Source organism: Centroberyx gerrardi, chromosome 8, assembly GCF_048128805.1.
Source record: "Centroberyx gerrardi isolate f3 chromosome 8, fCenGer3.hap1.cur.20231027, whole genome shotgun sequence".
NCBI classification, from domain to species: domain Eukaryota; kingdom Metazoa; phylum Chordata; class Actinopteri; order Beryciformes; family Berycidae; genus Centroberyx; species Centroberyx gerrardi.
In genome coordinates this window covers 11230488-11243953 of record NC_136004.1, presented here as the reverse complement: position 1 = coordinate 11243953, position 13466 = coordinate 11230488, and the positions used below count along the sequence as shown (strand labels likewise).

Sequence of the window (13466 nt, the reverse complement as noted above, 5' to 3'; positions counted from 1 at the left end):
ACGGCTGCTGTACCTCTCTCCTGCGCAATCTCCGCCACTGTCACTCACAGTCATTTCGATTTCTCCACCAACTGTTGTTGCTGTGAAGCGAGGATAGAGGAAAGCATTTCTGCAAATAAGTCTTAAATGTCTAGACAGTTGAGGAGCATGGTGACACGGAATTGTGGTTTTTTTTTTTTTTGACACCATGGTGCACCAGTTTAATGGGATTCATAAGCTGCAAGGCGATGGACTCACTGGCAGAGTGTGGCCGGAGAGGCTTATGCAATATGGAAAGGAAAAATACCTCTCAAGGAAAGGGAACATTGTCTCTAAATGCAAAATCTCCGTCAGAGAGCCCTCCAAACGCAGAAAAATGAGTTTCGGCTATCGAAACAGATGGATTTTGTTATATCTAATAGGAGATAAATTAGAACAAGGACAGATTAGGTGTTCCAAACATCTTTGAAGCATTATCTTACTCTGTCACATGAAATATTTGATGGGTCTTTGATTCGGTAAACTGTATCAATTGTTTAGTCTTCCAGTCTATGTCTATTTAGACAACACATACTCTGACTTGATTCAAATATATGGCCATATTTGGGTTTGGAATGAGTCTCATATTACATAAACCAATAATGGTACAAGTGGTTCTTGTGGGAATTGTTAATAGTTTTACGTGTCACTGGCAGTGCAAATTAATAAAGAACTCTGTCCCATAAACAGTAAATTGTTCCCTAGCTGTAGCTCAAGATAGCCATATTTCACAGCATTTGGGAAGCGCCTGCTCCTCTGTATTCTAAGCGCACAGCCTGCTTTTGTGTGATTTATTTGTCTTGAGGACGACTCCCGTTTTAACAGACCCTTAATATCCTCCGCTGTTCAGTGGTGCTTCAAAACAGATTGTCTGATTTAAATGTCGGACTAAAATAACACCAACCAGCCAAAACAAGGGAAGAAGTGATGGCTTTGTCACCCAGACCCTGTGTAACTTCACACTTTGTTTGGTTCTGGTTGGGATGCAACTGAAAAAAAATGAGAATCCAAGACATGCACAACTCTGTAGGCATTTTGTCTTGGTGTTTACATGCCCATCACATTACGTGACATCAGATACAATACACAGATACATGAAACACCTTCCGTGCACAAAATGTCAGGTGTGACACATACAGGTAATATATTAACTCTAGGCTGACATAAACATGGTGCTTTCTGTGCAGTAGCCTACAACAGTCCTCTTGATGATAAGGTTACGTTGTAAAAAACATCCAAAGGAGGGGAAAGGGAAAATCAAACGACGATTTTTGTTTGTTAATTTGGAGAATATCACTACTGTTCATAATGTATCACAGCAATCTACACAGAGTTTTAGATGTCACAAAAAAAACTAAGAGAGGAGATTGTACTCTTTGACCATGCTGTTCCCCCAGAGCGCCACATCTAACCAACAAAATTAATCCCAGAATTCGATGCCAAGACATTACAAACTTGGCTCCCAAGAATACAAAATCAGAATATAGCTGGAGTCTAATCCATCTTTTCAACTCTTCGACATTTTGTGTCAATGAAATTACATTTTGAAGCATATAAAGCGTATTGACTACTTGGCTCCAGTCTTTCCCTCACTGCAGCCCTGAATCCATACTCATTCTGTCCAAGGAACTACTCATTTAACGAAGGGCCGGCAGTAGCAGAGCCTTTTACATGAACCTAAGTTGAAGTGATCCTTGACACCATCACTGCAACACAGTCCTATAAATCCCCTGAGGCTTTAAATAACCCTCGCCGAGAACAAAGGCCACAATGCCGCTGGTACTCAGGGATGACAAACAACCCCCTCAGCCGCGCAGATCACATCTGACATTGAGCTCACCCTGATGCTCTTCTGTTTAAATGTGACTTTTGGAGCAGGCAAGAGACGAGCGCCCGTTGGCGAGTATATGAAACTGAAGCACAGTTCACCCACTGTAAAATTGAAGAAGTAGTTCTGAGAAAGCCTCAAAATGCACATTTTAAAGCGTTTTATAAGCTCACCCACATCAGTAACCGCACTGTTCCCTAAATAGGTCAAAACTTGACTTGGACTGTCTTAGTTCCATCCACTAGGTTGGAAAATGATAAGCTGTGTTCAAAGTTGGCGTGGGCAGAAGAAACCCAGTTAAACCCAGTCTTGGCACCTCCGACTGTTTCAGTTCTCCTCATTAATTCCTGATACGTGTCTAAATCACACTTGCATTCCTGTTTATGGCCCATGAAGTCGTGACAGATGTGAAAAGAAATGAAGCTAAAAAATACATTTCAGTTCAATGTCCCTTTTGATATCCGGTACAAATATTTGGCACAAAAAGAAGAAGCTGTTTACATGATCGAGTACGTGCTATGGCACTGCGACGTAGAACTCCCTTCAAGAGTGACATTTTGTTTAGTGGCGATTCAACAAAACGTTTGGAGTTCACTGATTTGAAGGGGAAGCAAGAGAAAAGAGCGATCGAGAGAGAAATGGACAGAGAGAGACCTGAGACAGGGGTTTATTAAAACACAATTGCATTAGCCGAAGGAAAGGTAGAATCAATCTAGTGTGCATTAGACCTGCTGACCCTCCTCCTTTTAATTCATATAAATGTTCTGCATCCCCTTCCTGCTCTCTGAAGCCACATAAGTATTCTGCTCAGCTCCGGCCACGTCTCTTTGTAGCACAGACAATTTGTGTTTCTGCCTCGCTCTTTCTCAGTGTTCCATGGTGTCGGCATTATGATTCAGAATTTACACTAACGCCATCACAGCGAATAAGGTGCTGGATGTCACACCCCAAAATAGAGCACTTCCCAACGGGGAGGGGGTGAAAACTGGATTCAGAGGCAGCATAACGCGATAGAAGGAGAAGGGCAAGTTGATATTGATCCCCTGAAGCCCTGTTCAATATGAGTCCAGATCCACTGATATGTGGCAGATATGACCGGGTGCCGACTCTGGCTCCTGGCCACAGCTTAGCAATAGCCAAATTCAAATTTTATTCGCTTTAGCACCTGATGACGTGAAATACACCATCAATTGGCCTCATTGCAAGTGTTGGAAAGGATGGTCGTTACCAGGGTTACATGGCCATGTTTATGAAAAATGTGTGAAATCTCAAGGAAAAATGCAAGACAAACTGAACATTCCTTGACAAGCATATATGAATCCATTTGAGACAATGTAAAAGCCTTCAGTGCAGATACACAAGCATAGCATAGCAGATACTAATGCAAACAAAGACATGAGAATACTTCCATAGCCTCTCATATTCTATTATTTACAGCAGTGTAGGCATATATATTCTATGATGCAGACCTCCCCTCTGAGTATAGCTGTCATAGAGCTGTCCAGCCCAGCTATCTGCAGCCACCAAGGCTCTGGTTGCAGTCTTGTATAATATTTTCCACTGGGAAATGTCATTTTCCTGCCACATGCGGGCCTTGCATGAAAAAAAGACCTGATCATCCGCCTTCCACAAGACTGTATCTCTAGAGGAAGTCATAAAGATGTCCAACCACTCACAATCTTTAAATAAGCATTGAGGGATAAGCAGGCGGGGTCACTGGTAAAAGGAAAGGGTTCCCAACCATGTTCAAAAAGGACTTGAAACAGAGAGAAACGTGTTTTCAAATCCCTTTCGTTGTAATTGGGTGGTTTAACTTCATGTTTTCTTCCTTTTTTGACTTGTCAACACCTAGTTTAGATCATCCTGCAGAACAGCACATTCCACTGGGAGGGTTAAATGTTTGTGTTCTTAAACTCAGTGACATTGGTTTCTTTTCTTTAGCTCCCCTGTGAGGCATGGAAATGTCCCAGCCTTCTCCAAAGATGACTCTGGCCTAAGCCGTTGACCTCTGCAAGAAACATGGCCAGGGAAGACAGAGACTAGGCAACCTAGATCTCCCATCACTTGGGAGCCACCATTATGGTTGTAAATTGCCATCAGTGTCAAATCTTTCCCATGCAATTGTAATTCTTCTGATTCCTCACTGAATAGAGAAGGGATACAAATCACAGTATGAAGTCCATATTTTTTTTCCAGACAAATGCACTGTAGTATGCAGTTGTAATTTCCCCAAAATGATTCATTATCATGCCAAATTTCCTCAGCAGATCTGTCCAAAATCCTGACTGATACGGCAGCGTGGAGGAGGAAGAAAAACCCCACTGTTTATCATTTGAGGAGAATTATGAATCACCCAGAGACTGCCATCTTAGAGTGAGGGTAGGCTTCATCAAACAGCGGTCCGGGGAGTTGTTGTGTTATAGAATTTCGGAGCAGAGGAAAATTGATTGCATGCTTCGCAATCACCAAGCAGCCACAGCAAAATTACACCTTCCAGGGTCATACCTCAGTCACTATACATCTATTCATTCGACTTATGAATCACAGAGCAGAGTGTTTGTGAAATACGCAGTTCATTCACCCTGCTTCCATAGCTCTCAGTCCCTTATGAGCAGCCCAGATTTGAATTTTCACATACACTCTTTGCACATTGGCCACAGATGCACTTTAAACGGCAGAACAAATGAACACAGGAAAATATATTTAAAGGCTCCGGTGTAAAATTTCAGCACTATGCAGGAAAATTGTACCAGTGACATCAATAGTACAGTTTCTTTATCCTATTATGAAGCCGTCTCTGCCATAGGGAGCCAGTCAAGTCTCTTGTGCCACACCATAGATGGCAGGTAGTTGGCATGGAAACCATCTTGGGTGGGATGTGGGCTGAATGAATGGCACCACTGGAGCTCAGCTGTCCGAAACTAATCAGTTGCATTGTCCTGGCCTGCCAGTTCCTTCTCTTATCAGATGCAGCATACAGGAGCCATGCTGCGGAGCATGGCTGCCACACTCGCTGTTCAGCAAGCTGCTGCACCAGCCCTGGTCCTTGTTAGTGTCTATTGTGCCCATAGCATGCGTACTCCTGTCTGCGACTCAGCGGCGCTCATTAATAAAGGATAGCCAGTAAGGATAGCCAGTCATGATATTGTAAAACAGTCAGGCTCATTGTTCAGTAATTATTTGCCCGAAAAGGTTAACTTTTCTTAACAATCGCTGGATTTATGTAACAGCCATTTATTTGGACGCTCATAATAGGTCTGCCCCAGAAAATAAATGCTGCTCAGGTCATGGACCAGTTCACGTCTTGATAACTGCCATTAGCCAACATCCTCTTTTTAGAATCTATTTTGGAGTGTATTGACAGTTAATTGTGCAAATGCAGCCCATTTTGTTTTTATTTGTTTGTCATGCCTTCCTCCAGCTACTAGTGTGGCTGCTGCACGGCCTTTTCCTGATAAGACCAGACTGACCACTGCTGCTGCTAATGTACTGGAATGCTGCACTCTCAATAATGGCGTTACCAGGCGCTCTGTGACCTTGAGGAAGGTCCAGCAAAAACAAACAACTCAGTTTCACTCTCACTCACTGACCAAAGCAACAACGGAAACAACAGCGGCAGAATCCTATGAACTTTATTATTTATTATATATTTTAGTGTGATGACGTCACCCACATCAGCAGGTAATGTGTGACAAATCATTTCACTTTCTCCCTGAACAATTAACAAATGAACTGTGTCTTTCCAAAATGAGATATCCACCATCTGGAAAATGTGACACCTTATATTACAAGATGTTTGCTGGCATGGAAGCAGAACACATTATGAGACGTTAACAGATTAATGAGCAATTTTAACACTTTAACTTACAAAATAGCAATACTTTAGAGGATTTATTCCTGAGATACAGAGCAATAACCATCAGATAACGTTGGACAATATTGCCTTTCACTTAAATGGGGATTGATGAACAGGAAAAAAATCCATGTCGTTAACATGGTGGGTTATAAGGAATAAAGCAATCTTGATCATAATTGTCTATTTATACTGCCTTCAAATACTGCTTGTAGATTATATCTTCCCATTTATGTAGTGATCGTAATCAAATTCATTATAAAACTGTCCTGTAGGTTCAGTGAGATGGTGAGAGATTTAAACACACAATGTAACACTGTTACATTAACCTGTTTCCATGTTAAGTGCTTAGTAGTAAGACCCAGTTTAGCTGAGACTTCACTGAATACATACTGTATCTTGTATCTGTATATGGAATTTTCAAATTTCACAGGATCAAACAAATGACAAATGGAAAGGTAATATTAGGTTCAGCATTAATTTTCTTGATGGTGACTAATGACTGACCTATTTTTCTGATTAATGACTATTTCAATTGTACCACAATTAAAATAGTCAGTCAGTCTAGGACACATAACACACAGTGAGTGATATTAACATTAGAAAGAAAGCACCCAAAAGAGGTTGTGACAGTGTTAAAATCTGAACCAACCAAAGACTTGATCTGAGAGGAACCAAGCAAAAAAGAAACTTTACAACCAAACTGGGGAGATATATACAATATATATTAGACTAGACAATAAATCAAGTGATGGATAATTCCAACCGGTTTTTTTTTGCTAGTGGAAACATCTCCAGCCTTTGTGTCAGGAAATGATATATGCAAATTGAAATCTTGCCAGAAGATGAATGAGTTTGTAGCAATATGGAGGCCTCAATAAAAAAGGAGCATCAAGACAGGCTGCTGTAGGAAATCTATCTGGCAGCTCACGCAGAGTTCTGGTTATCAAACAGTGGAAAACTAATGTGGGAACTGTTTAGATGATTAGATGTAGACCTATCTAATATTAGAGGAGAAAAATGATGAATATAACACACAGTGGACAAGGCTGATGAAAACAATTCTGACATATTGGTAGATGAAAGTTATATCTTTAATATTTTAGATAAGAATTAAATTAACTTAACACTTAAAGACAATTTTCTTATCTGGTAAATGTCATTTTCACAATTTTATTTCTTTTTTTATTCCATTTTTGTGTTTTGAAATAGGTTAACAACCTTGCCAGTATACTTTTATGACATGTAGTGTGACAACACACATAGGGCTACACACACATGCACAGGCACACACTAGCACACTTTCATCCAGACAGGGGTTAACTAGTCAGTAAAAAAAACAGCAGTTTAGAGTTTGGTTGGTAATGAAAAACTCCATGGCACATGAGTGGACACCACAGGTCTATGCCTAATGTCTTCAAGATTTAAATTGACTGACCCTTTTGAAATGGCCCTAGGGGACAGACAGCATACAAGCAGATAACAGCGTCCTCTTGTGCTTGACAGAGAGAGCCGCAGTATCCAAATTTGTTTAACAAAAGGGTTATTTTGTCTATGTGCATAATCAGAAACCCAAGACAATATAAAAGGAAGATGATGTCCAACGTCAGCACAGTATAAACACATGATCATTGTAAGATACAAATTTGTACTCATATTTTTCCCCACATAGTGTAACAGACATTCGTGATTGGCTGTTGCTGGGTAGCTGGGCGGGACAATGTGACAGCACCAGCCAGTAGCATTTCAGCCCACAGCCTGACACAAAAAGTAAACATACTTGTTTTGATTTGTCAAACCAGATGCCTGGGCCCTCCGCTAACCGTTCTACAAAGGACGTGGTGTTATTTCAACCAAACATTTAATGTGAAAAGGGTTTGTTGAGAATTTATCTTGACGAAGGCTTTAGATATTTGCGTTCAGTCGTTTTGTTTTAGTTCCTACTGTCTAGCTAACCTAGCTCTTTGCATAAGCAATACGCTAACGTTACATCAGCTACCTAGCAGGCTAGCTAGTTGCTTATGTAACTCTCCATTTCCATGTCTTTCTGACACTACTGTAGATCAATGCATAACGTTAACGTTCAAAAATCAGGCACTGACCTTTCACGCTAACCATCTAACTCTACTTTTATGTTAACGTTAACCTAGCTGCTTTATCAGTGAATGTCAACCCAACCTAATCCTCCCCTTCCTGCTTGTGTCTTTCTTTAACGTCAGATGCCAACAACAGCTACTGCTTATAGCTATAACTAGCATGTGAAGAATACTAGAGATGATGTCAGCATTAGCTAGATACAAGTGATGAAGCCAAGACACCAGCATCCTGCAATGGCCGAGGATGGTGAGCTGAGTCCAATGAGAGGACTCGCCGGCTCGTCAGGCCACTGCGGCCGTCAGACCTTCAGAAGCTCTGCCCACTTCAGAAGCTTGCTTGACGGCCTGCTGTCTCTGAGGCAAAGTGGCATTCTGTTTGATGTGGTACTGATGGTAGAGGGTCGGCCTATTCAAGCCCACCGCATCCTTCTGGCTGCCTCCTGCGATTACTTTCGGTAACAGCCTGCCTCTTGCCTGACTCTTTACGCTTTCCATCAAAAAGGTGGCTCTAATGGTGTCACTTCTCAACACCGCCATGTAACAGTGCATTGTTTCTCCACTAGGGGGATGTTTGCTGGAGGGCTTCGGGAGACACAGCAGATGGAGATCCCAGTACATGGGGTGACCTATATGGCCATGACAAAACTACTTGATTTCATCTACACCTCAGAGATCGAGTTAGACCTGGACAATGTGCAGGAAGTCCTGGTTGCTGCCAGTCTGGTACAGGTAGGCTGTTTGCTGTCCTCCTCTTGCCTACTTAAGTCAAGTTGTTCCCTTTTTGAGGTCACAGAGCTAACCTGTACCCTTTCTGTGTTTTATAGATTGAGGATGTCATTAACTTCTGCTGTGACTTCCTCTTCTCCTGGCTGGATGACACCAACATTTTGGAGATGCATAAACTAGCCGATCTGTACGGGCTGCAGCAACTTGATTCCAAGGTCCACTCCTACATCCTCAGGAACATCCAGACTTTGTCTCGGACTGAGGTGTACCGACAGCTGCCCCCAGATAAAGTCTTCAGAGTGCTGTGCAGCGATGAGCTTGAGGTGAACAGTGAGAATGAGGTGTATGAGGCGGCACTGCACTACCACTACAGCCCCGAGCAGGTGGAGACGGACCAGGTGTGCTTGCAGGTAGGTCATAAGGTTTGTCTGCATATTGCACTCATCTCTCCAGCTCTCCAGATACACACTATTCACTGGGCAAGGAGGGAACCACTCTATTTGACTATGCACCTGCTTTTTAGGTAGATGTGAAGAGACTGGGATTCTACTACAGTACAATCCATTTATATTTTCTTGTCAGCAATTCCCCAGTGAAGCACATTTTCTGAGCTAGTGGGAAAAGAAGGGTTATGGCTAAGTGTCATGCATTTAGTCAATGTGAGAGACAGTAACATCGCCGCAGAATTACTTAAAATCATCTAATTTAACCTCATTACAAAGGTGAGGGAAACAGAATCCACTGAATGAATGTAGACATGTCCCACTGAGCGTAATCTGTTATTTGTCAGAGCTAGCACATTTGTGAAAGAGAGAGGTGTGTTCTTCAGCATTACACACTTTGTCTAACCTTGATCTACCCTAATCACATTCAGCTAATTTCTTATCTTTCTGTCTCAAAGGACAATCTGAGGATGCTTGAGGCTGTGCGTTTCTGCCTGATGGAGAAACAAGTGTTGCAGAGGCTGTGCGGGAGACTGAACCAGTGTCCGCTGAAGGAGTCGGTCACGGCCGCCCTGCGTTACCACGAGCAGGAGATCTGGCAGCCCGTCCTCCAGGATCCTCTCACCCAGCCGCGCTCCAGCTTCCAGTGCATCCTGGGCTTTGGGGGGATGTTCACCTCGGGCTCCCTCACTGACAGCGAGGACTTGTTTCAGGTGTTCCACCCAAGCTGGGGCGAGTGGAGGACCCTCACCGCAGCTCACGCCCCCCGAATGTCCAACCAGGGTATCGCTGTGCTCAACAACTTTGTCTATCTGATCGGGGGAGACAAGAACACCAGTGGATTTCGTGCCGAGACCCGCTGCTGGAGGTGAGATCCCACATCATCGCTCATATTTGTCCTATTCAAAGGAGCGCATATCTGAACTGCCGGTGTGATCATATTTTGTATCCTTTTGTCTGTATCTTGGACCGACTAACGTTAAAGTGACGTTACTGAGGGTGAAAAACATGTCATACACTGTTTAAATAAAAAGTAATCAACAGATGTGTTTTATTCAGACAGCATGCTCTGTGTTGCTCCTCGCAGTTGATTTGATTTGAGCTGTAATTTGTGCACAGATTGCTTCCTGCTGATTGAAGGGGCAGGTAGACAAGTCATATTTCTTCTGGATTGCTTTGACACTTGTCTGTTCTTCCCAGATATGACCCTCGTCACAACAGCTGGTGCTCCATCAAGCCTCTGCAGCAGCAGCATGCTGACCACTGTGTTTGTGTGGTGGGCGGCCATATATATGCCATCGGAGGGCGGGACTACAGCAGTGAGCTGGACTCAGTGGAGCGCTATGACCCACACACCAACACATGGGAATACCTTGCTGCCCTCAAGAGAGAGGTATGGAAAAATAGAAATTCTGTGAAGATGGAACAATTGCCCACATAAAAAAATAAATGCATGTAATACTGCCACGATCCACATGATGGTGCTGCATAACCACTGATGTGTTGTTGATTAAAGGGCTTTCCTCTTGTAGGCATTGCTGCAGGGTAGCAGTGATAAGGAGAAACTCCCCTTTTCATAATGGTTTGCCATAAATTTCCCTCAATACTAGTGTAGCCTTCCCTCTAGGTTTATGCCCATGCTGGAGCGGTGGTGGACAGCAAAATTTATATTACGTGCGGGCGCAGAGGAGGGACGTACCTGAGGGAGACCTACTGCTTTGACCCTGAGGCCAACCAGTGGACACCATGTGCAGAGGGGCCCATGGAGCGGGCCTGGCATGGCATGGCGTCTGTTAACGGACAAGTCTACGTTATTGGCGGAAGCAATGATGAGCGTGGATATCGGCGCGATGTCCTTAAGGTATAATATCTCTTCACCAGTGTTTACTGCTGCAGACCGAAGGCAGCGCTCGCACCGGTGTGAGCCAAGGTGCAGCCAAAAACAAACTGGAATAGTCCCAGTGTACTTGATACCATTTAAAATGTTGTATTCCTGTTGTTTGTTTCATAGTCTTATTTGTTATTTTTCCCTTAATCCCCAAGTTTTTATACTTGGGGTTTTCATATGAGAGATGTCTTTTTGTATACCCCTGTTGTATTTGAATGTGTTTGGTATGCCTTTTATTTTTTTGCGCTCATTTTTGTCTCACAGTGCCCTCTCAACCAGGAGGACGCCTTGATCTCTAGGGGAAATCACTCACAGCTGTCTCTAATTAACCCTAACTACAAAATATAGCCTGTCTAGTCCCACCTCATTGTACATTCTGATGAAGGCCTTTGTGGGCTGAAACATCAATGTTTCTAACTTTGTGGGGGAGTAAGAATGTATTTATTGAATGTATATTGTGAGCCAGAGTGGCACTTTTTCACTGGGTTTATTATTGATTAGGGATGTTCAAGAAAAATCGATGATCGATTTATTGTTTATGTATCAAGTCGATTAACTTTTATGTAATGGAGAGTAATGCATTTCCCATTTTTTTTCAGGTGGCATGCTTCAACCCAGCAGCTAACTCTTGGTCTCTGATGAGCCCTCTCCCTGCTGGACACGGAGAACCAGGCGTGGCGGTGCTGGACAGTCGCATCTACATACTGGGGGGACGCTCTCATGATAAAGGCAATAGGATGAAATACGTTCACATGTACAACACCGACACAGATGACTGGGAGAGCGGAACAAAATTTGAGGACCGCATCTCCGGCTTGGCAGCCTGTGTGGTGCCGCTGCCCCCAGCTGTGATTGGCCAGGCCAGAAGCTGGGATCAGCGCACCAAGGCCTCATGGGAAGACGTGGACATGGACAACTCGGAGGACTCCAGCGAGGACTAATCTGTGTCTCAGCTGTCGAGAGGCGGCATTGTTGGAAAGGAATCTATGGGGACTGGAGACTGTCAGGCACTTAGTTATTCAGCATGTCCTAAGCAGAAGTACCTTGGGGATATTTTCCCCACATTTTTGTCACAGTGGTTATGGCAGCGTTGTTTCCTCCTTGCATGTTGACCACTTTGAGTGCCTCTGAACCAAAGTGTCATTCATGGCCTTTAGACACTTATTTGTTATTCCTCAAATATGTGTACTTATATAATCACACTCCGTCCATGAACCCCTTGGCCCACTCACATGTAAATGCTTACATGGCTGTTCATAGCTGATCCCTCATTTTCTTGTCTGTCACTGGAGCTGTTCCTGCGTTGTTTGTCACTGAGCAATGAGGCAGTGAGCAATACTGGCTATGCAATAATGTGATAACATGGAGAACTCTCAGCTGATCATGGTTGTTCTTTTAAATACAATTTTTGATATAGGATTTTCTTCTAAAATTAGTTCAGACTTGGTTGTTTAGAATGTTATTGGCAGCTGTCACCTTTTGTAATGGCCATCAAAGCGTTAACAAGTTAGTTAACTGAATTGTCAAATTCTGACATTAATGGATAGTCTGTTGACTTTTTAAAACTATTTTGTTCACATCTCGGGCCTGGCAACTACTGGTTTTTGCCAAAAGCTAGAGTGGAGGTACTAACACATCCACCTAAAAGTAATCATTAAGCTGTTACTCATGAAGTGATGAATTTTAACATTGTGCCTTGTTTTTGTGGCTACACTGAACCTGTGTTGTGCATTTTGTTTTGTTTTGTTTTGATAGAGATAGGCCTTAGGTATTGTGCCTCTCATATCAAGGTTTAAGGTCAAAACACTGTTAAATTGATTATGGTTGGTACCTGAATGATGAGGCACTGGTGCTACAGGTTGTAGACCTCACCTCACAATATGTTGCCATGTTTGTAAATTAATGATATACATTTACAACAGCTGTTTTGTGTGGTGAAGCCAAACCAGTATGGTAATGGTTTTTATTGCTATCCTCTCATTGATCTATCACTTTAATGTAAGCCATTCCATGGCATAATCCAAAGAGCGCACAAAAGAATTCCATTAGAATATTTGTATTGGCAGAGTTTTATGACATCCATACCACTATGCATACATTATTTCTGTGTCATGGGAAGACTCAAATAACAATTATGGAAAGTTTCAAAATGTTCTTTTTCACATAATGAAAGTTATGTCTCAACGGGAAAATACAATGCATTGGAACACACTGTCACACATGGGGTCAGATTATGCAAGTTAAGTTATCCTATCCATGGGCATAGTTTGAAGTTTAATAAAATTAGTAATATATTGAATTTGTCATGTGTGCACTTTGATTGGGTTCTAGAACGTGTACTTTTACTCTTTCCTGATGTTTCACATAGCTGTCTTATATTTGTGTAATTCAGCATAATTTCATAAATGCAACTGAAAAGAAAATTCCCAGCGATCATTGTCTTCCTCATTTGAGCTGTGACTGAAATGACAGTAACTAAGCAGGCTGGAGCAGGCTGTGTCGGCTGCTGCCTTATGCCCTTTATCCCGCCCAGTCTCCACCAGTTCCTCTCCATTTGGCCCTACGGTCCATTGACTTTATGAAGCTTGACTGCTGCTTTCCTCTCTGAGACTGT

At 42.7% G+C, this 13466-nt stretch overlaps 1 protein-coding gene across 3 annotated transcripts; it reads left to right on the top strand.

Moving 5' to 3' along the window:
* Positions 1–7469: 7469 nt before the first annotated feature.
* Positions 7470–13151, top strand: klhl22 (kelch-like family member 22). 3 transcript variants are annotated; one of them, XM_071927842.2, is made up of 8 exons: positions 7475–7574; positions 7919–8250; positions 8359–8524; positions 8620–8931; positions 9423–9832; positions 10165–10357; positions 10592–10825; positions 11452–13151. In XM_071927842.2, the coding sequence occupies exons 2-8, from the start codon at positions 8003–8005 to the stop codon at positions 11791–11793; spliced, it is 1905 nt and encodes a 634-aa protein (XP_071783943.1). In that variant the 5' UTR covers positions 7475–7574; positions 7919–8002; the 3' UTR covers positions 11794–13151. The 3 variants fall into 3 exon arrangements, with proteins under 3 accessions (XP_071783945.1, XP_071783943.1, XP_071783944.1); XM_071927844.2 differs by lacking the exon at positions 7919–8250 and having other exon boundaries at positions 7470–7565; XM_071927843.2 differs by having other exon boundaries at positions 7495–8250.
* The last annotated feature ends 315 nt before the right edge of the window (positions 13152–13466 follow it).

Coding starts and splice junctions, on each gene's coding strand:
- klhl22 (XM_071927842.2), top strand. CDS start 8,003: ATGAAGCCAAGACACCAGCATCCTGCAATGGCCGAGGATGGTGAGCTG. Junction 8,932..9,422: donor CGGACCAGGTGTGCTTGCAG/GTAGGTCATAAG, acceptor TCTGTCTCAAAG/GACAATCTGAGGATGCTTGA. Junction 10,826..11,451: donor ATCGGCGCGATGTCCTTAAG/GTATAATATCTC, acceptor ATTTTTTTTCAG/GTGGCATGCTTCAACCCAGC.